General features: G+C 39.1%; 1 protein-coding gene across 22 annotated transcripts in view; it reads right to left on the reverse strand.

Moving 5' to 3' along the window:
• The window catches only part of EPB41L2 (erythrocyte membrane protein band 4.1 like 2), a 206461-nt gene that overhangs the window by 93691 nt on the left and 89231 nt on the right, over positions 1 to 23539 (reverse strand). For all 22 annotated transcript variants that reach the window (XM_025865473.2, XM_025865470.2, XM_025865461.2 and 19 more), the window contains 2 exons: positions 14157 to 14638; positions 13233 to 13442 (listed from right to left, as the gene is read on the reverse strand). In XM_025865473.2, the coding sequence (XP_025721258.1) occupies positions 13233 to 13442; positions 14157 to 14624 (678 nt within the window). In that variant the 5' untranslated portion in view covers positions 14625 to 14638. The remainder of the gene's footprint in view (positions 1 to 13232; positions 13443 to 14156; positions 14639 to 23539) is intronic.

A 23539-nucleotide genomic window follows, 5' to 3' on the forward strand; every position in this document is an offset into this window, starting at 1 on the left:
AGTGAAAGTGTGTGTGTGTGTGTGTGTGTGTGTGTGTGTGTGTGTGTGTGTGTAATCCCAGTTTACAGACCCAAATGGACTTCTTGGAGGGGAAGGAGTGGGAATAACAAAAAGTGAGAATATATCAGTATCACCTGGACGAAGGATACCTGGCCTAAAAGCATAATTATTCTTGACCTTGGCAGATGTACTCACCCTCCAACAGTAGCTTTGGATCAAGCTACAAATGGGTTGAAAACACCAGTTACCATGCTGATGTAATACCCCTTGCTCTGAATTTCATGCTCACAAAGATATTTTAGGATTATCACCTGGCATCATTCAAGGATAAAAAGAATCAGCTGACCAATCACCTGTACACATTTCATTCTTCCTGGCAGCTATCTTTAACTGTAAATCACTTCCTGACATTCTAACGATTCTGTTCATAGGACTGATCAGCAAAGACCAACTGTCTTCTCCCTGACTGCCTTGGGCACAGTTAATTAATGTATGCATGTATGCCCCGAACCAGACCCTACACAATGATCTCCCACGTCCTATCTTGTTGAAGCACCCCAGCCCCTGCAGCATCCTACTGGTCAACACTGTGAGCTTACTCTGCAAACCTCAAATACTATTATCAACTCTACAAAATGATGAAAGACTTCAGCAAGGGAGGGAGAAAACAGTAATCTAAGTTTCTTTTGACATATATTGCAAGATATATCCAGATTTCAAAACGTTGAAATGAACTTTGAAGTTTAAATTTGAGAATTACTATACCAACGTAGAGCTTGGTCTATAACACCTCACCCTCCCTCCATCAATTTCTGTGGGGAAAATGAGATAAAATTCCACAAATTAAAAAGCTTTATAGAGGGGCACCTGGGTGGCTCAGTCTGTTAAGTGTCTGACTCCTGGTTTTGGCTCAGATCCTGATCTCAGGGTCGTGAGATCGAGCCCCGCTTTGGGATCCTCCCTCAGCAGGGACTCTGCTGGAGATTCTCTCTCTCCCCCTCTCCTTTGGCTCCTCTCTCCCCTCTCTAAAATAAATAAATAAACCTTGGGGGGGGGGAAGCTTTAAAGAAATGTTAAAATTCGATACTTTCCCAAATCACCACATCCAGAACAGCTTCATACTATTGGAAAGGAGCCTGAAATCCAGCCTGAACCCCAGTAGGCAGCCTTTACCCACTGCTGCACAGGCTCTAACCAGGAGACCCACTATTCCTCAGCAGGATCACCAATGCTTGGTCCACAAATGTTTGGTGAACAAAACCATACACTTTATGTAACAGATAATGACCCAAATCAAATGAATTAAGAAATGAATTACACCTATTACAAAAACCAGTAAAACATTTTTGGTAGAATAGCCTCCCCATCCTTCCATTTCCTATGACCCACCTCCACATGCAGAATAAAACGGATTATCCAGACACCTGCAGGAAATAATGAGACAAGAAAATAAACTAACAAAAGGCATCTGTGAGAAAATAATGAAGAAAATATCAAAACAGATGCTACTAAAGCTACCACAACCAAGTAGAAGTCTTTCTATGGCAAGAAAACCCAAGAGCCTCCTGACAGCTAGGATATGTGCTATACTGAGGAGGATGGCCTACCTCACTTCATCCTAGAGTTAAAATGTGCTCATTGCTCAAATTTTCCTAAGTAGAAAGTGGACCGCCAATTAAAGACGGTAGATTAAACATAACCCATGTACTTCTCCCTCTGGAAGCTAGTTAGAATAGAAAATGATGTAAGAGCACACATGCATATATTCATTTTTTTCCCCACCCTGAGACAGGGGGGGAAAAAAGAACAGAATTCTGTGCCAGTGAAATTTTGGAAAACAGATTGAAAAAGGCTGGGAGATCAAGTCTGTGTATTTATGTTTCATGTTTTCTTCACAACCTCTCCTGTGGATGGGAGCCCACCTCTTCCATGATGTTTAGCAGAAGTGACCCCAGTGATACACTGAATTGTAAAATGGGAGGATTTCTAGTAAGAGCCAAGCCAAGAAAAGCCTGGGTCAAAACTATCAACACTGGCTTGTTCCTAACCAAGGTTTACTATCAAGCTATCCTTGACCAAGGAGGAAGTCGGCATTAAAATCTATCCTTATAACCCCCTATTTCTGCTTGGATATTACTATTGAGCCATTTGTAAATAAAAAATGTAATGGGCTAGGTGTTGCTGGGTTTTCCTAAATATTTCATTCTTCAAAATCTAGGAGGAGTTCCTTTCTTCCCAGTGAAGAGTTGCCAATTTCAGCCCATGACAACGTGATACTTCTTTGTTATTTATCTAACCCCTAAACAGTACTTTATCAATTATGTTCATATCATACTCTTGGCTTCATATGTATAGTTTATCCTTGAAAGTAAAATTCATAAGCAGCTTGAGAGGAAAAATAGTATCTTAAATTTTTATCTTCTCAGCAAAAGTAGGAACCAAATCAATATTTGGGGATAAAAATTGTTTCTGAACACACAAGATCTATGTAAATGAATATGATTTTTAAAACCAAATTTGCAAAATACTGTGCAAATATGACTTTCTTAACTTCCTATTTTTCTTAAAAATGACATACCATCATGAAGGGACATCAGCAACCCAGGCATTAAAATAATTCCTAAGAAATGAAAATACAACTTCTTTTTGTCTAACTTTTTCTATTATTTATTGTGAACAGGAGTTGGCATAAATCTATGAAAAAGTATAATCTCTTTAAAAGTGACTAAAACTGTTAGATAAATAGAGGCCGGTATCAAACTTCTAGTCAGATGAACAAACCAAAAATTTTTTAAGTATCTTCTTTTAAATGTTGCTCAGTACCATGTCCACTAGGACTTATTTCAAAAACCAGAAGCAGCAACTTCTGTAGGCTAGCACATTCTCTGCAAACTATTTGCTTAGAATGAATTTTGACATTTGATTCATATAGGCTTTCTGTGCTACAGAAGAATAGCTTAGTAGAGCATTCTTATTTGATTCACTTTAAATTGCTGCTGACAGAAATATGAAAAGAGATCAATATGACAAACAGATCATAAGATTCGAATGAATCTTCCTAAGTAAATAACTAGGGGATACACAAAATCAGACTCAACCTCAAAACAGGTTAAAATGGCATATTCCATAAAAGAAATGCAGTTGGGAGACGCCGTGAATAAGCAGAATAGAGCTTTTGTCTGGAGGTGCCTCTGGAGAATAAAAGTTTAAAAAAAAAAAAGTTAAAAGTAATATTCCTCATAACTTTTCTGTCAGAGTCCATGTGTAACTCTGTTGCAGAACATAACGAATCAAATCATAAAAACAGCAATCTGATAGATCCTTTATCAATGTTTGACTCATTTAGCTACCTTGCATGAAGAAATTTTTTCTGAGTCAACCTGGTGCTTTCTACACACCAGATTTTATGATGTTATGTTGAATTCAATCCCTTTAAGATCCAAATGTTAGTATACTATATTATATGGTACTGTAAATACTAATACTAATGATACATTCTGTCCATGTTCTTACTGGACCAGAGTATGCATCCTGCTGTAGAAGGGACAGATGAAATGAATGGCCCCATCATTGGTGAAATAAACACAGGGATTCCCAAATTCCTGACCCCCTTCAAGCTCTACACACACCTCCATAGGAATCTGGAGGGGAAGGGGCAACAAGGAGATGGGATCAGGGAGGGGAATATTTAGCAAAATTTCTAAAGTCGAGAAATACAAGTCCGGTACATCATCTTTAATTTCCTCAGAATAAAGGGGGGTGACTAAAATTAAGAATAACAAAAACAGAGGGATTCTGAATAGTGCATTAAAAGATATTTTATGTTTTTTATTGGCTGAGAGAAATAACATTGCATTTCTTCATTTGATGAATCCTGTCAAGGAACTAAAAAAAAATTTTTTTTTTTTTTTTTTAGAGAGAAACAAAAAATGTGGGGGGGGGGGGGGGGGGGGGCGGATCTCATGTAGACTTCCTGCTGAGCACAGAGCGCAACATGGGGTTCAATCTCTCGACCCTGTGATCATGACCTGAGCCGAAATCAAGATTGGATGCTTACCTGACTGAGCCACCCAGCTGCCCCAAGGAGCTAAAATTTTTTAATGCCCATATATTTTAGTGAATGAGAAAATGTATCAGAACAGATTTTAAAGTACAAACCTTATTCTGAAAATGACCTTCCCCAGCATTTCTAATCTTACTAATAAACCTTCAAATAATTTTCCTTCCAAAACAGCAAAATAATTCAATGACCTCGTGCCTGTTCTACCACCTCCCTCAAGTTAGAGTGAAAACGTATTACCTGGTATTAAGTGGTAAATGACCAAAGAGTTAGCTTTGCCCAGCGGCGTGCGTGAGAAAGGGCCAGGAAGAGGAGGTTGCCTTCAAAATGTCAAGACGGTCACTCAGGGTGAGAAGGTACCTTCCCGCGTTTAATGCTTTCAAAATACCACTGACACAAGGGCAACCCCCAGGCTTTTGAAACCAAAAGTAAGGGAGAAAGAAAGGATAAAGCATGTGATAGCATTCTTGCCTGCCTGGAAATGAAAACCATGTGCCTAAGAGCAGCACTGGTAAAGAGAGGCAGGGAACAAGGTATTCATTATATGCCCTCCAAGCCCAGCCTACCTCGGCCAGCAAGCCAACGTCCCACGGCCACTCCCATGTAATTGAAAGCGCTCCTCTGCTCTGGCAATTTGACATCCTGGACAGGTCCTGATCTCCTACAGGGCCAGGGCCACACCTCACCTGCCTCTGCCCGGCTCTCCCCTAGTGGTTTCACAGCCTTTTACACGAACTTAATTGTTTTCATTCATTCAAACCCTTGAAATGTTTCTATTAGAAGTTAGCCTGCTGTTTCTAAGTATTTAGAAAGCAGGACAGTGGCAGACAGAAGTAGCAATAAGGGGTGGGGGGGGAGCAGGGAGGATACACATACGCACACGCAAATCTTTTCTAATTGGAGGGTGGAGAGAAAAATTGGGGACATAAATAAGGAAGTGTAATCACTTAGCTAAGAAGGATGAAAATTGTATACATATACAAGAAAGTAGAGAAAAAATAAAGCAACAATTACGTTCTATGAGTAGTGTATTAAGTCCAGTGCTAATGCCCCATGGGGAGAGAGAAGAAAGGTCCTTTTCTCAAGGAACTAACAATCCAGGTGAAGAAATAACAGGAGAAAAATTAAACAACAATACAAGAGTTTACCAGTTTTTCAACAGAATACAAGTGATTCTTTCAGAAGCCAGTGAATGACTGAGTAACAAGTTAATGGTGCAAACAAGTTCAGAGGAAGTCAGAGTTGGACATGACACCATAGAGAGAAATCATGTGGCTAGAGAGGCAATCACAATGCAGAGATGTTCTGATTGGAAACTTGAAGAAAAGATAATTGAGGAGGTGCCTAATTAGAAGACCGATTAGGCTGGCAGGGGGAAACTTGGAAAATCCACTAGTGATAGAGTTCAAAAGACAGTCTGAGGTCATTCCTGAGAGAGTCCTAACTCCCTAGTGTTCTTCAAGCTGGACCAAGTATTCAACCACTCACGTGGTATGGCAGCCTCTTGCCACTTAGTCAATACAAGTTATTGAACAGAATTATCATCGTAAATTTTTTAAGCTAAAGGGATAGTTGGACAGACAGCCAGCAGCATTCCACCTGCCCCTATGCTGTTGCGCTTTTATATTGCACATAATATGTGCCAATTAAATTGTTTCCAGTTCCTAATCCATATTTGAATCTAACACCATTTTATGGGAGTATATAGAGTGAGACAACTTCTAGATCCTCCAGGACTATGTGGATAGTTAAAACTATCTAACTAATAAACCTAGTAAGGGTCAGTGCCAGAGGTCTGAAAAACCACCTTGGAGAGTGAAAGCAGAATAAGCAATCAAGTAAATAAATAACACCCACTCAAAAGCGACGATCTCAAATTGGACTTCTGAGACCAGTCCTCTACACAAGAAAAGTCAACCTTGACACATTCTACTTTCTGATAAATACTTTTATCATCAGAGCACTGACGAGAAGAGCCTACATTCTGATCGCCTTATTCACAGTGCTAAGGAAAAACTGGTACTGGCATTCCTGTGTGGGCAGAAACAATGCCCTCAATTCTCAGACTAAAATCAAACGTGGGAACGACTTTCAGATGCCAGAGGAAAATGTGAGCAACTCTAGCTCAGAATGCACATTCACTTTTGCTCCCAAAGTATTGTAGGAACTTTCACATTTATTTTCAGGCTTAAAAGATATAGACTTATCAGCTGTAGTAAAACCAGCGCAATCATAGAAACAGAGGAAGCAGGTATTTTCATTCTTACTTTGCAATCTGAGGATAGAAAAGAGGAAGTGACTGCCCCCAAGACATCCAGAGAGTCAAAAGTAAAGGAAACATAGCTCTCCTGACTTTATATCCACGGCTTCAACTAAATCTTACTGTATTTTTTCCTGAGAGGAAAGAGCCCTGCTGTTTGAACACACTGAATGCAGAAATGATCAGCAGCAGGATCACAAGAGTCCTATAGCTAAGTCTCTGGAACATGCATGCAGAGCCCAGGAGACTCCCTACAATTCTTTCCATTCAAATTCCAGTATTAAAGGAGCTTGTTGCATACCATTAAATATTCCTGTAAGATAAAAACAGATGTTATCAAAGAATAGAAATTATAGTTTCTTCATTAAAAAATATAATCCTCAAGGGGCGCCTGGGTGGCTCAGTCGTTAAGCGTCTGCCTTCGGCTCCGGTCATGATCCCAAGGTCCTGGGATGGAGCCCCACATCAGGCTCCTTGCTCAGTGAGGAGTCAGCTTCTCCCTCTCCCACTCTCCCCTGCTTGTGTTCCCTCTCTCGCTGTGTCTCTCTCTGTCAAATAAATAAATAAAATCTTTCAAATATATATATAATCATCAAGAGTTTCCAAAAAAATATTTGAAACCTTTTATTATCAATAGATGATAAACCAGTATAAAATATAAATTGTAATTTTCACCAAATACAATGAAAAAATACTTCACACAAAGATTTGGAACAAATGCACACAGACTAGGCCTTGGGTCAAAATTAATGCATGGCTTAGCAATAAGCTTATTGTTACATAAGCCAAAAATAACATTAATTACTGTCAAGCCACTTCCATATTGTTTTTTCATGTAACTATAATCATTCTCTAAAAATGACCTCTTATCCAATATTTATGCTCACAAATACTGTATTTGTGAGGCATTTTTATCCACTCTTAACAACATATACTGTTACCTCAAAAGAATGCAGACTCGAAAGATGATAATTACTTTTTGAAATAGTGCTGCCTTGGTTCCCTGAACAATCTTATTCATTTAATTCCTGAGGTTCAAGAAAGAATAGGCTCAGATGGCCCACAGGAAAAAAAAATGAGGAAACAAGCCTAAAATGAACCAAACAGGGAACACAGGGATACAGATGGACATATAGAGATTCAGCCACCTATTTTAAAGAAGTAATTGGAGAAACAGATGATGTTAGGACACCAAACAATAATAATAAAACTAACTGAAAAATTATTCAGTTAGTACAGTAACATTTCATGAAATGCCTTAAACAGCGTACTTCTGCTGACTAAAGGTACTGACAGGTACCACAAACAGGAAACTGTCTAACTTTTACAATGCTCGAATCACACTGATGAAATCCTATCTATAAAGACCACTGATATGCATCTTAAACGTAGTGAATAAAAAAGTCCCCCTTCTGGGGCGCCTGGGTGGCTCAGTCGTTAAACATCTGCCTTCGGCTCAGGTCATGGTCCCAGGGTCCTGGGATTGAGCCCCGCATTGGGCTCCCTGCTCTGCAGACAGCCTGCTTCTCCCTCTCCTACCCCCCCTGCTTGTGTTCCCTCTCTCACTGTGTCTCTCTGTGAAATAAATAAATAAAATCTTTAAAAAAAAAAAAAAAGTCCCCCTTCAATTCCTGTGGCCACACAGCTGCCTACTGTGCTCTAGAATCTAAAATCTAAATAGCACTCTTGACCTTGCTGGATCCTCTGTCCCAATGACTTTACAACCTCTTCCCCGTCTCCCCAGCAAATTTTGCTCTATAGATCAGCTTGCATCCTCTCATCCTGGCATTTGAATGCCTTCTAGAACCTCCTCTGACTCTATAAGGTCTCTAAGTTAGGTCATTCCAACTCCTTGAGACTCCTGTACAGACCATGCTTCCCTCCACTGTTGCGGGTGCCCTAGAAGTCAAGACAATCAGGCCCTCTTCAGTGGGGATGCTATAATCTAAAGGTCTAAATGAAAATGAGATACATGTGCATACAAAAAGAAAAGAATAACCAGCATCTAAAAAGTCATGATAGAATCTTTAATGACAATGAACAGATGGAAACAAATCTAATCTCCCAAACCAAATAAAGTGAAAGTATTTAGTTCACACACTGTAGTCATCTTCCTTGAATACTTGCAAGTTCATCAATAGCTACGGTTTCCCACAACATACTTCCCCAAGTAGTCCTTAGACACTGATTTCCGGTGTAGAGCTGCAGAACCACAGATAAGCAGCATCAGCACATCACCCTCTAAGGTCAATGCTGGAACGGGAAACACAAGAGCACTCAAACCACGTGATGGCTGTCCTCTGCGCTCTGCTCCTGAAGAGGAAGTAACAGCAGGTCTGATGTGTATCAGACTCATACTAATGATACTAAGCAAGCAACCAGAGAACCAAAATGGGAAGAAGTACTGGATAAAAGAGAATCAACCAAAATAGGAAATACAACTTAAAACATGTGCATTGTTAGAAGAGCTACTATGACACTGATGAATTATGGCTTATGGTCAGATATAAAGTCACACTGCCTAGAATTCTAGTGAAACGCTGGTACCTGAAATCTGCTGTGGGATCACATCACTGAAGGCTACTCCCATTTCGTTTTTTCTTTGTACTTAAAAGGAGAAAAAAGTTTACTCAACACATACATGCTACACACTAATTTCAAATTTATCATTCTCAAAAGTTCATTTTTAATGATATTTTAAGTAATCATTTAACTGAAAAGACAACGGTACATTAATATAGTCATAAAAATAAAGATTCCTATGCTTTTACAACCAATTTAAGTCTCAGTAAATTTAACTTTCGTTAATTGCAAACTCTGCTGTGTTTAACTTTGCATTCTTTCTCAACTCTGCTCCAAGCAACCCAACAACTTCACTCCCCATGAGAAGCAAAGTCATAGAAGAGGGAATAGTCATACAGATAAGAATGTTATTTTGTACCATTCCAAAATGAGATCCGACATCTAATAAATGAGTACTAAACAGATGGGAAAAAAGGGGGTAGGCACAGTGATTAATATCAGACTTTACTAAGTCAACTGTGTCTATCAAACACTTAAATATTCCTAGAAAGAGTAACAATAAACTAAGAAAAATACCAGACAAATCAAAATTAGATGGCGGAATATGGCCACATATCAGTTATCATATAAAATAGCTAGCCTAAACTCACCAGTTAAAAGACTAAACTCTCAGGGCGCCTGGGTGGCTCAGTCAGTTAAGCTTCTGATTTGGGTTCAGGTCCTGGGATTGAGCCGTGCATAGGGTTCCCTGCTCAGCGGGGAACCTGCTTCTCTCTCTCCCTCCATTGCTCCCCCTGCTTGTGCTCTCTCTCTCTCTCTCAAATAAATTCTTTAAAAAAAAAAAAAGACTAAATTCTCAAAGGGAATTAAAAAAACATGTTTCCTCAAAATACAAGGGCACAATGTCTAAAACCAAAGAAACTGAAAAAGTCCAGGCAAATCCTAACCAAAATAAAGCCAGAGCAGTGATACTGATGTCAAAATAAATTTTAAGGTACTATATGATGGTAAAAAGGGAAAAAATCTGTCCATGTAGGCATCTAATAATCTAGCCTCAAATTTTATAAAGCATATTCGAAGAGAAATTATCAAACCAGTAATTATAGGGTGAGATCTCAACACACCTCTCATATTAGTTGATAAACTAAGCAGTTAAACAATTAATTGAGATAAACAACATGAGCCACATAATTAATAAGACTGATCAAGAGGACAGATCTGAACACCAGGCCAAACTGTAATAAAACAGGAAATCTGAAAAGATTCTTCCCACAAGACATACACACATATATTCACACACACACATACTTCAGAAATCTAAAAACACACTTAGAAAAACTTTAGTGATCAAAAATGACATTAAGGAGGTCACATGATGAAATAAGCACTGGGTATTATATAAGACTGATGAATCACTGAACTCTACTTCTGAAACTAATAATACATTATAGGTTAATTAATTGAATTTAAATTTTTAAAAAATAAAGGAAAAAAAAGACCCATAACGGGATGTAAAAATATTAAGAATTGAGTGGCAATGAAAAGCCCTATGTTCAAAATTTGTGCTTTCAACAAGAGATACTTGGAGGGAAGACTAGAGCCAAGCACTTGTATATTTAATATTCAACTCAAGAAATTAGAAAAACAACAGGGTAATCCCAAAGAAAAAATAAAGAGCAAAAGGGAAAAAAATTCTACAAAGTAGAAAAGAAAATACAGAAACAATAAACCCAAGTTGTTTCTTTGAAAAAAAAATTAAAATGGTAAATCTATAGGAAGAATGGATGGGGGGAGGCAAATAAGACTAGAAATAAAAAATGGAATAAAAATTGAATGCACAAGATGACAATGCTTTGAAAAACTTCATGCCAGCAGATTTATCAAATTAGATGAAATGGACAGTTACGAGCAAAAATTTGAATTACTAAAACTGACTCAAGAAAAAACAGTCAGTATAAGGAAATTGAATCAGTGATTTAAAATAAACAACAACAATAACAACAACAACAAAAAACCTACTCTCCAACTCTCCTCTTTCCACCAGGCCAAGATAGTTTTAAAGGCAAGTTCTACCAGATCTCCAAAGAACAGATAATCCCTCATTTATCCAAATTTTCCAGGGAATATTAAAAGGGATGCAACTTTATGAGGCTTATAACATAGGTCATGAAATCTCATAAAGTGGATAGAAGAAAATTAAAGGTAAGATATGCAAAAACCCTAGATTAAAAAATACAAAATGAATGCCAAATCATCACGAATAAGTAGAGACAATGTGGAAAAATTCACCTTGGTGGTTATTCACTGGAATTTAAATTGGCACAACCACTTTGGGGATCACTTTGCAGTGTCGGGGAAATCTGAGGAAGTAAAACTGCATCCTATCAACGTCCAGATCCCACTATGAAGTGTCTACCCTGAAGAAACTGCTGCACAAGTAAACAAGACAAGGTGTACGATTATGTTCACTGAAGCACTGATTGTTACACTACATAAAGAAATGGAGCCTCCGGAGAGGAATGGAGAAACTGGTTTAGTCATTCACAGTAAGCTAGACAGCAGCTAAACAAAGTAGATTTGCACGCTGTAAAAAGGGACATACAGAGCAAGAGAGGAGGGATGCGAAGGAGACTTTAGCCAAGTCTTGAAGGTTTTAGTTCTTTAAAAAAAAAAAAAAAAATCTGAAACACATGGCAACATGGGAACATCTGATTAAAATTTTTATGGTGAATATACAACTGTCAATTATTTTCTAGATTTTTGTAGTTTTTACATACATTGTGACTTTAAAAGACCACAAAAATATATTTAAACCATAAAGCACACTGGTGAATCTTGAGGTTTGGTGATACAAAGAGATTCAGGGATAACAGGGACCTTCTGAATTATCTAAGCAATCTTATATTCTATAGATAAAGTTGGCTTCTGGCTCAAGGTCAAGTTACCATCAAGCTGGTTCTCATATTCAGACACCCTAACTTCTAGGATAGGTAGGAGAAACACGGGACATGTGGTCAAGGGTAACTGAGTCAAGTTCAGGCCAGCATTCCATTGTTTTCCTTGCTGTCCCCCCAACCCCAAACACACAGTGTCAGTCGGTCTCCCCCACCGCCCCTCCTGGTCTCTCTCAGAGCTTTAAGGATTTTTAATCCTCTTTCTCCACTCCTGTTCTTAAAATAACTGAAATATCAGAATAACTGTAACTAAAACGAGTAAAATAGATAAAGGCAAGGACTAGGAGTCATTCATCTTAGCACCCTCCAACCTTGTACTCTAATACATGTTTAAATATATAATAAACTACTGTTCAACTAGATAGGTCTATTTCACCAAGCTGAATGAATGCTTTCGTTGTAAAGTATAACTTCTATTTTTAATAAGCAAGAATGCAAGGAATGAGGAAAAAGTAATTTTAATATTTAAATAGATGAGAAGACCCCCCCCCCAAAAAAGATTATTTAGAGACCATATTTTAAGTGAACAAAAGAGGTCCCTCCCACACGTAGCAAATGAAAACAGGGTAGTTTGGTGGTCAGGTTCATGACGTCCGGAGTCAAACTGCCAAGGTCTGGAATTCTGGCTCACCCACTAGCTAGCTGGGAAAGTCTGGGCAAGTTATGTAAACTCTCTAAGCCTCACATTGCCCACTGTAACAATGGGAATACCCACAATCATACCTAAATACCTACCTCATACAGAGTCTCACAAGTGTTATGTGAAATCATCCATCCGAAGCAGCTGACACAGTTCTTCAGTGAACATCAACTATTAGCATATGTTCTTGTAAATAAAGTAACTTAGCTATGAAAAGCAACAAGCCCTTCTGACTGACAAAATTATAAGGCACAAGATGCTTTAAAAAATTATATTGGTTTTGGTCACATCCACACTAATGAATTATATGCCTTGTAAACCATGAGTGTTTTTTAATTAAATGAAACTAAAAAAATGAGCTTGATTTTAAGTCGGTAGCTGACTCAGGATAAAAAAAAAAAAACACTTACATAGGGTTAAAGTGCTGAAATTAGCATGGCTCTTGGAATAATTAACCAAGCACTACTGGTTCTCCTCAAGTGAATCCCATACAGACAAGGGTAATAGTCCAACTGTTTAATGCCCATTCAGAACAAACACCTGCCAATCCACACAACCCGGGCAAACTAGCCAAACCCCCCCTTCCCCACCACCCACCCCGGAGGGTCAGGAAATACTGTCTGTAATAGAAATGACCCACTTCCAGGTTTTCTTGTTTTTTAAAGCAAAACTGACAGGCTAGCTTATAGGAACACAACAATATACACAACTGTGCCACCCCACCAGGGAGGGCAGCCTCAACTTCCGCTCGCATTCTATGCATCAGGACTGCTCTCCAGCGGCGCCCTGTCTCACCTCCAGGTCACAGCTGTACTCGGTGCCATCTAGGAGCATCACTTTGCACTGGACCGTTTTGGTCTTCTTGCTGGCTTTCTGGAAGGCCTTCTCTGCCTTTAGCTCATTGGTCTGCACTTCCTTGGTCTCCCTCTTTGCTGCTTCTTCTGACATGTCTTCCTTCATTTCCTTCGCCTTCTCTTCTCTCTCCTTACTTACCCTTTCAGTGGGCTGTTAACGGAAAAAAGGAAGTTCATACTAAAGTTAACCAATCTGCAGAAGACCAAGTATTCAAAGGAAAATCTTTAAGAATCACGATTGTTACAAACACTGTCAGCCTAAGATTTTTAAAGACTTCAAGATTTTGCCGAAAAGGGTATTTCCCCATATTGCCCTTCCCCAATCCACCGCCCATTTTCTCATTTTGCCAATTTGGTAATTTCAGCATCACATGAGTAAAAGAAACTACGTCCTGGCAACTAAAATTTAAATATCATTTCAAATAATAAAATTTCCAATTATAATTTCACACCATGGCAAAACCCAGGCTTCATTAAGAAACCAAAATGTTCACACGTACAAATCTACTTCTTCCTACTCACTGAACACTTACATCAAATCAAAGATATAAAAATCCATACTATTTAAAAAAGAGAGGTGGTAGGATTCGGAGAGTATCTGTTTAACCTTAAAAGGAAGAGACATGAATTTTTTTTTATGGTTTGCATAGTTAATTTCTTGGCCTTATTATTTTGACAAAGATTTAAAAAGGGAGTAACGAGAAGGCTGTGACAGACTACCCCAGGCCCCATATTCCAGACACAGTAAGCCAGAGTAGTATCTGAATACAAGAAATCTGGACAGGATTCCAAAGAAACAACTCCTTTTTGGTACGTGGTTCAAACACCAAGCTTTCATTTCCAGACAATTCCTTCTCAAACATACCTGTGCCTCAGGACGGATCACGGAGGGCTTCTCTTCCTTGACATCAACTTTCATCTCTGGCTCTTTTCTCTGAGCGGTTTCTTTGTCGTCGCCCTTGGCCTGCCTTTCTCCTTCAGGAAGAGATTGCTCTTGATCTAAAATCTCTTCCACAACAGCTTGACTGGGCTCTTTTTTATCTCCTCCGTCTTTAGCCGCTACTAAGGTATAGGACTTCTGTTTCTTAAGCCACGGGGGTATGAATCGAGAAATGCCCCTGCTCTCAGATGGATCCTTCTCTCTCTTCTGGCGGCGTGGACTACTTTGGCTTTCAGCTGTAGGAGATGACTGGGAACCTTTTTCCTCCTCTGGATCGGAGGACTGATTCTGCTGATTTTCTGCTACTTCTTTAGGTTTCTCCTTGGTGGCATCTGCTCCTAATGGCTCAGATTCCTTCCTCACTTCAGATGTGGAGCCTACTTCAGTGGTCATGGTTACAGCTTATGCTGTAAACAAAACAAAACAAAAAAATCACAAAATGTTATCTTACAAACTCTCTCAGTTTTAGTTTGGAGGTAAGGAACAGGGGATGAGGAAGGGTAGGATGGGAAAGGGCAGAGACATGATGGGGAGAAAATGTGTAGAGAAGGAAAGCTCATAAGCACAAGACAAAATGGAGATTGCTACTCTCAGAATTCTCCATCAGAATCAAAGAACCAGAAGTGGCATCACAATAAAACTAACCGATTCTGTACCGGTAGAGCTTAAAACCGTTAACAGCTTAAAGTGATTACATTTATTACGTTTCATCTAGCCATAAGTAATTTTCCCTGCAAAACTCCCATTTTTTTTAAGGAAAGTTACTTTTCTCTCTACTTAGGATCCTTTATTCTATAATACAAAAAGTTAATTGATAATGTTAGAAAGTACAGAGACACATTTCACTGCCATTTCACATAGGGAAATCAAATTCTACAAAAATCTGAGGTATTAAAAAAAAAGGTCAGGCATTATAAAGATGAATTCTAAATGTGGAGTGCTTAATAGTGAGAAAATTAGATCTGGGGGAGAAAAGGTTTTTGTTTTTTTTTCTTTTCAATTTAAATCCCATAATATACCAACATTATTTCAATGCAGCAGTTGGTCTTCTGAGACCACTCAAACTATAATCAAAAATCTAACCCTCCATCCCACTCAACCTAAAACATGGTTTTCCTTGTAGATGTGATTTTAAGGTAAGTACCTCAGGGTCCCTAATCTGAACCAAATGAAGACATTTATAGGGGTAGGGAAAAAGTGCATCTAATAAGTGATCCTATCACAACTAATGAAAAAAAACTGAAATTAAATCTGAAAATAGGGGCACCTGGGTGGCCCAGTCGGTTAAGCAGCCGACTCTTGACTTCGGCTCAGGTCATGATCTCAGGGTTCTGGGATTGAGCCCCACAGTGGGCTCTGTGCTCAGTGGGGAGTCTGCTTGAGGATTCTCTCTCTCCCTCTGCCCCTCCCCCCGCCCATACTTTAAAATAAATCTTTAAAAAATAAATAAATCTGAAAGTAAATGGTTGTCTCAATTTCGCATAAGCAAAGAGGTACTTTTTAAAGTATAGCTCCCCCAATGACATTAAAAAAAAAGAGAGACAAGAACAGCAGAGAGAGTACAATCTCTCTTCTCTTGACAATGATAAAAGGCCTGGCACCCTGGCCAGTAGCAAATTTTCCAGCTATCTTCAAAAGTGGTACAAATCTTGAATAGTTCACAACATAACATACACTTGTTCTTTTTTAAACCTTTATCGAGATATAATTCACAAACCATAAACTTCACCCATTTAAATTGCATAGTTAATGGTTTTGAGTGTACTCACAAGATTATGCAACCATCACCACTAATTCTAGAACATTTTCATCATCCCCAAAAGAAACTTTGTAATCCATTAATAGTTATTCTCCATTCTCCCCTCCACCAGCTCCTGGCAATTACTTTCAATCCATATGGATTTGCCTATTCTAGACATTTCAAATAGATGGGATTATGCAACATTTGGCATTTTCACTGAGCATAATGCTTTCGAGGTTCATCCATGTTGTAGCATGTATCAGTATTAAACTTGTTAAAACATTCTTCACCATCTTTTGCAAATCATGTATCTGATGAAAGTCTAGTATTTAGAATATATCAAGAACTCCTATAACTCATCAAAAGACAAAAAAAAATTTTTATGGGCAAAGAATTTTGAGTAGACATTTCTCCAAAAAAAATATACAAATGTCCAATAAGCACTTGAAACAACGCTCATCATCATCAGTCATTAGGAAGATATGAACCCAAACCACCATGAGATGCCACTTTATATACACTAAAGGAAGACTATCATCAAAGAGACAGACAGTGGGCGCCTGGGTGGCTCAGATGGTTAAGTGTCCGCCTTTAGCTCAGGTCATGATCCCAGCATCCTGGGATCAAGCAGGGAGCCTGCTTCTCCCTCTGCCTCTCTCTGTCTCTTATGAATAAATAAATAAAATCTTAAAAAAAAAGAGAGAGAGAGACAGTAACAAGTACTGATGAGGATGGGGAAAATGTAGAAGTCTCAACCTTGATGGCAAGAATGTAAGGTGGTAGAGCCACTCTGGAAAAGTTTCTCAAATAGTTAGCATAGGACCTAGCGATTTCACTCCTACGTATACACCCAAGAGAAATGAAAACATATGTTCCCAGCAAAACTTGCAAACGAGTGTTCATTACAGCTTTATTCATACTAGTCAAAAAATAGAAACAACCCCAATTCCTACCAACTGATGAATGCATAAACAAAACGGTTGTGTCCATATTAAGTGTGTGTCCATAATATTAAGTCGTAAAAAGGACTGAAGTACAATATATGCTGCCACACACAAACCTTGAAGATATTATTCTAAGTGAAAAAATACAAAAGGTCTGGGATGCCTGGGTGGCTCAGTCAGTTAAGTGGCTGCCTTTGGCTCAGGTCATGATCCCAGGGTCCTGGGATCGAGTCCCACATCAGGATCATTGCTCAACAGGGAGCCTGCTTCTCCCTCTGTCTGCTGCTCCCCCTGCTTATGCTCACGCTCTATGACAAATAAAATCTTTAAAAAAAAATACAAAAGGTCACATGCTGAATGATTCCACTCATATGAAATTTCCAGAATAAGCAAATCCACAGAGACAAAGTAGATTAGTGGTTGCAAAGGGCTGGAAGATGGAGAGAATAGGGAGCAACTGCTAATAGGTACAGGGTTTCCTTTGGGGGTGATGAAAATGTTCTGGAATTAGACAGTGGTAATGGTTGTACAACCCTGTGAATACACTGAAAACCACTGAATTATAAACTTTAAAAGGGTGAGAATTCAATAATAAAAAATAACTTAAAATGCTATTCACAGGGCGCCTGGGTGGCTCAGCGGGTTTTAAGCATCCGACTCTTGATTTCAGCTCAGGTCATGATCTCAGGGTCGTGAGATGGAGCCCCATCAGGCTCTGTGCTCAGTGGGGAGTCTGCTTATCCCCCTCTCTTTGCTCCTCCCCCTGCTCATGCTTGCACTCTCTCTCAAAGTCTTTAAAAAAATGTTATTCATTTCCAATATGTGAGCATGAAAACATTCAGTCAGCCTGCCTATATTTAATGGGCCCCTACAACGTGCCAGATACTGGGCACATGAATAAAAGACTGCCTTTGAGAAGCTAAAGGTGGTGGACAGGTGTAAGTCGAGAGCACACTGCTTAAAAGGCGCAAGACAGATACTTAACCCAGATTCAGAGAAGAGGTAAGCCTTTCTGCAAAAGTGGATATCTGAGTTGCTTTAAAATGAGGAGCCTTCAGTCAACAGAGTCAGGATAGGAGGCATGTGCCAAGCACAGGGAAGTGTAGCAACATGAGAATATTCCTCCCACAGGAAACCACAAGTACTGCACAATAATCCACTGTACGAGTGAAGTGGGAGCTTGCTATGGGGACAGGAAGAAAGAAGGAAGGTGAATTAGCAATGACAAAGAGGCAGAAGCCAGGACATAAAAGGTTTTGTGTATCATGCTAAGAAAGGTCTTGAGGTTGATTTAAAGCAGTAAAAAGTCATACAAGCATTTTACAGAGAGAGGAGTAATGTAATCAGACCCACATTTTGGCTAGCCCAACCTGGCTGGAAAGTACAGGATGAGAGAAGAGCCTGAAAGAGAAAGACATCCAGAAGGCTGTCCCAATAACCCACACATGAGAAGATGATGGTCTGCACTTTGGCAGGAGCAGCGAGGTGAAGGAGAAGAAATGAATCCAGTGGTAAAGAGGCAGACGACATGACATGGCGCCCACAATGAATGTAGCAAGTCAAAGACAGGAAAGGACTCAGGTCATGGAGGAAAAGTCTCAGGTCACGGGAGACTGTGGTGATGGCCGAACCACCCACTGGAATAAGGAACACAAGCAAAAAAAGGGTCTGACAGAGACAAAGTTGGTTTTGAATTGACTGCGACTGACTAGTTTGTCAAGTTGACCACCTGACACATGGGTCTTGAACAGAGACCAGATATGCACGAGAGATGCAAATTTGCGAGGTGCCATCACATGGGGGACAGCTAAAAGCAGCAATGATATGGACACTGCCTAGAGAAGAAGGGTAGTTTGAGTTTAGAGGGGCCTGAGAAGAACTTTATCCCCACCCAACATTTCAGCGTCAGGCAGAAAAGGCATGAGGGAGAGGAGGAATATACAGTGAGACCAGGAGCTGAGTGCAAATGATGTCCCTGAGGGCAATGCTACAAAGGAGGAATTGTTAGGTAACTAGAACATTTACGGGCCAATCTTACTTCTCATTCTTAGGCATTTATTTTTAATTCTATCCATCTTTGAATATTTGCACATATCAGTTCACTATCTCTATTAAGTATAAAAGTATTAAGTGTAGGTCTGTTAGGAACATGTTTAACTTCTATTGTGTTGACATCAGATCACCAAACGTGAACACTGTATTTTGTCAAACTGGGAAGTAAACCCCATAAATAAAGCTGGGGGGGCTACATAAGTTTCGGCCTGTTATATTGTGGAAAAATTTTATCATCAATATTCCTGAAGATCAAAAACTGGCGATTTGAGCAATATTAAACTATATGTTTTATGTAGTTTTTGTAGAAAATATTAGTTCAACATAAACTAAAATGTGCAAAATATTAAGGCATCCCCTTCATTTAGGAAGACAAGAGGCATAATTTGTTAAATCATTATAAAGCTAATATTACTGAGCTTTCTTCTCCAAAGATTTGAAATGAAAATTCAGGTAAATAGAATAAAGTTATTATTCATAAGCCTAAGTTATTTTTTACCCTCAATTTATTTAAAATTAATTAATTTTAATGAGAGAACCAGTCGTTCTCTTTATCAGCTTGATTTTGTTGTTGTTTAAAGTCCACATATAAGAGAGATCTTAAGGGGTCTTTCTCTGACATTTCACTTAGCATAATGCTCTCCAGGTCCATCCATGCCATTGTAAATGGCAAGATTCCATTCTTGTTTATGAATGAGTAATACTCGTGTGTGTGTGTGTGTGTGTGTGTGACAATTTCTTTACCCATTCATCCATCAATGGAAACAGGTTGTTTCCACATGTTGGCTATTGTAAATAATGCTACAGTGAATGTGGGGTGCATATACCTTTTTGAGTTAGCGTACTTTCATTTTCTTCTGATAAATACCCAGAAAAGGAATTGCTGGATCATACGGTAGTTAATTTTCTGAGGAACCTCCATACTGTTTTCTCTAGCGGCTGTATCACCATTAGGTATTTAAAATTCAAAACCATGTATTCCAGTAAGACCTTTACATGAGTTCTTCAACTGGTCCCATATTGCACAGAAGGTCTTTTGCCTTCCCATTTTCCATGTACCACTTAAGTGGAGATTATTTACATTAATCATGAAATGACCAAAGTTGATTTTTAGTATATACTCTCTAATTACATTTTGAGAGTTGAACCAATGCCCTGGTAAAAATTAAAATAAAAATGTCCCACCCTTGTCCAAGCTAATCAAGATAACTGGTAGCTCTCTAATTACTCTGGCTATGAGAAATAATCTGGAGACCAATCAAGTAAAGTTGACTTTTGGTCAAAATATTTTAGAAGCAATGAAATATAAAACTAAAGTTTCCACTATTATGTTAGAAGCATTAATATTTGTATTTCAATCTTAAGAGCTATCACTTACTGGGTCAGACATCATACACATTAATTTCTGCTCTTCAAAGCATCCTACAGGGGAGGAATTATCCCCATTTTGTACGTAATAAACAGAGAGTAAAAGTTAAGCGACTTGTCCAAGGCCACTGAATGGAAGTCCACACAGCCGTGTACACGTGTTTTCACCTGTATTTCATAACGTTGGAATAACTGAATCAACCAGGGCTCTCGGCACAGTCCTCAAAGAAAATCCATACCAGTTTGTGAAAATGACTACAGATTATGAATCTACTGTGATTCACTATAATTAGGGCTGGCCCTCCCCCAACAAGAAATTTACACATGAGTTCCCATCACAAAGAAAAATCATGTCTGAATGTTACTACTTGGCCATTCACAACCGAGCTGACGGACAGACATTAAAGACGAGGTGCTAACACAGAGACGAGGAGCGCAGATACCAACCACACCTTTACGCCTCACAAAGCAGTCTTCCTCAATCACTACTGTATTCACATTTTTAAGTTGTAGAACCTCAGAGCTGATCAGTGGCATCCATCCAAATACAAGCTACAAGATAAAAAAGCAGGAGGGAGGTGGGTGGGAGATGGGTACATGCGTGAAAGATATTAAGGAGGGCACTTGATGTGATGAGCACTGGGTGTTGTATGCAAGTGGTGAGTCACTGAATTCTACTCCCGAAACCAGTACTGCACCGTATGTTAACCGCACCCTAAATAAAATTTTTTTTAAAGATTTTATTTATTTATTCATGAGAGACAGAGAGAGAGAGAGAGAGAGAGACAGAGAGAGAGAGAGAGAGAGAGAGGCAGAGGGAGAAGCAGGCTCCCAAGGAGCAGGGAGCCCGATGCGGGACTCGATCCCAAGACCCTGGGATCATGACCTGAGCCGAAGGCAGACGCTTAACCATCTGAGCCACCCAGGCGCCCCCTAAATAAAATTTTTTTTAAAAAACAAGATAAACAATAGAACTGGCTAATTGTATAAAACTGTATTTTGTAAATACTCAAAAATAAGGGTGGATATAATTATATGTAAATAAGTACATTCTTAAAATAGTTTCAAGAGATCAACAAAGCTCAAACCTAAACACTACCTTCTTTGTTGACATCATGGTTTCTTGAACAAATTACCACCATCAAGAAAACATGATTATAGCACATCCATTCACCGTAATTATCATGCCGGTGACTCTCAGAGAGTTTCAAATGTGGATAAGCCATTACACTCCATCACCCACTAAAAAATGGAAACTCCTGCAGTGGAACACAAGCCCTCCCACTAAAATGAAAACCCCACAAGGGCTGGGATTTTTCTTTTCTTCACTGCTATGTTCCCAGCATCTAGACTGGCACGTAGAGGTACCAGTCAGAGTGCTATGAAATCGTCTAATCTAATAGACTCATTTTATCTTATCAACAAGGGAACTGAAGCTCAGAAAGACAGGAGATTTGCCCAAGATCACAAAGCTAGACTGGGGAAGCCAAACTCAGTACTGTAGTTTCCCAAACTCCAGCTATGCTCATTCCACTGATTACCTATTACAAATACAACTACAAATACCTAAAATCCATCATTAATATAGTTATATAACATACTAAGTAAAGACCTTTCTACTTATCAGCAACCAAAAAGAATATTGCTGTGACCAGCCAAGCCCATTAGACAAGCATGTGGTTTTGACACAATTACCATGTTGGCATACTCCATCTGGGTTGATAGAAGTGTTCATTATTGTAGCGGCTCCATGAGAAACAGCATGCATCAGTTCACACGCGACCAAGCAGAAAACCATCAACAGTGGATCAGCACTGGTTAGGTAAGAAGCTGTGTTATGCAAAACCATTCTTTTTTTCTTACCTTTAAAATGGGAAGTAAATTCCAAAGTGCCGTCTCTATCACCGACCTAAACAACCTACCATATAACATCATGCTAGTGAACACGCTGGCCCCTAAACAGAGTACCACAACAAGCGAAGCAAAGCAGATACACAACTCTAGACACTCCTGCAAAGAACCTCAAGTAAGGGGTTCATGTTAATGATTGGGTCCAGATGTTTCCTTAAAACCTTGAGAGAACCAGCGCTACTCTAAGAGCCCTCGCTGTGTCCAGCGAACAGGGCAGGTGCTGCTGCCGGAGTGACTCTCATCCTCAGCTGAGATCAGAGCAATAGGAGCTCTTGGATTTCTACCAACAAAGCTCATTCCATTAGATAGGGGACTCCAGATTTACAAAAGGGAAAAGTACGCACTTCTAAATTCCAAAATGGTGGTAAGGGAATCAAGAAAGGCTTTCCTGGGAACTTAGAGAAAGAAATCAAGCTGCACAACAAATATCAAACTTCTAGAATACCGGCAACGTGTGCACAATTTCAACGTTGTCACTTTCTAGGTCTGATGAAACTGGTTTTCATCTAATGTGACTGGCCAGAGGATATACAGAAAGCAACTTTCTGATACCTATAATCTCTGGCTTACGTTTATGTCCCCCAGCAGCCTACAGCCCAAGAGAAGGGTCTTTTAATACCCAACCCCATTCCCTGAAAGCATCGAATGTGAGGAAAAAACGAAACAGCAACCCCAATATGGAAATGATTTGACAGCCACCGAACTCTACTTAGGAACTAGTAAGAGTAGTGCTTCTCAAATATATACAAGTAAAAAGCGGGGAGAAGGGAAAAGGGGGCGGAGGAAAGGGAAGAAAAAGGAAAAGGAAGTATCTGGAGAGGGAAAGGAACAACAAAAACAGGCCAACCGCATGTAATTAGAGCAGACTGCATGTAATTCCTCTCCCTTGTAGGTTTATTTTTCTTAAGTGTCAGAAGGTCTACAGAATACTATATTCCATATTTAAAATATGAAAATCTACATTCCAAAGGGACGATTTGTCATTTAAATTATCTATATGGTGAGGATTAACGAGTTATTTTTAAACAACCCAATGTTGTCCACCCTAGTTACCTTAACACACTCTATGGCTTTTTGTTTTGTTTTGTTTTTAAAGGAATAAAGAATCTATTAAAAGAGAACTATTTCTGTAAAGATATAAGCTAGCATCTGGCTTAAATTAAACCCACATACATAAAAGATATGAACTGTAGCCCTCGGCTAGTTCAAGCCGAGGCAGGATCAGATTACATTCAGAGCATGTATTTCCTCTTTTTTAACAGAACTAAAGTTTTGCTCGGCTTCTTGCTCTC

Source organism: Callorhinus ursinus, unplaced genomic scaffold, assembly GCF_003265705.2.
Source record: "Callorhinus ursinus isolate GAN/ISIS: 27379988/994484 unplaced genomic scaffold, GSC_fseal_2.0 scaffold6, whole genome shotgun sequence".
In the NCBI taxonomy this organism is placed as follows: Eukaryota; Metazoa; Chordata; class Mammalia; order Carnivora; family Otariidae; genus Callorhinus; species Callorhinus ursinus.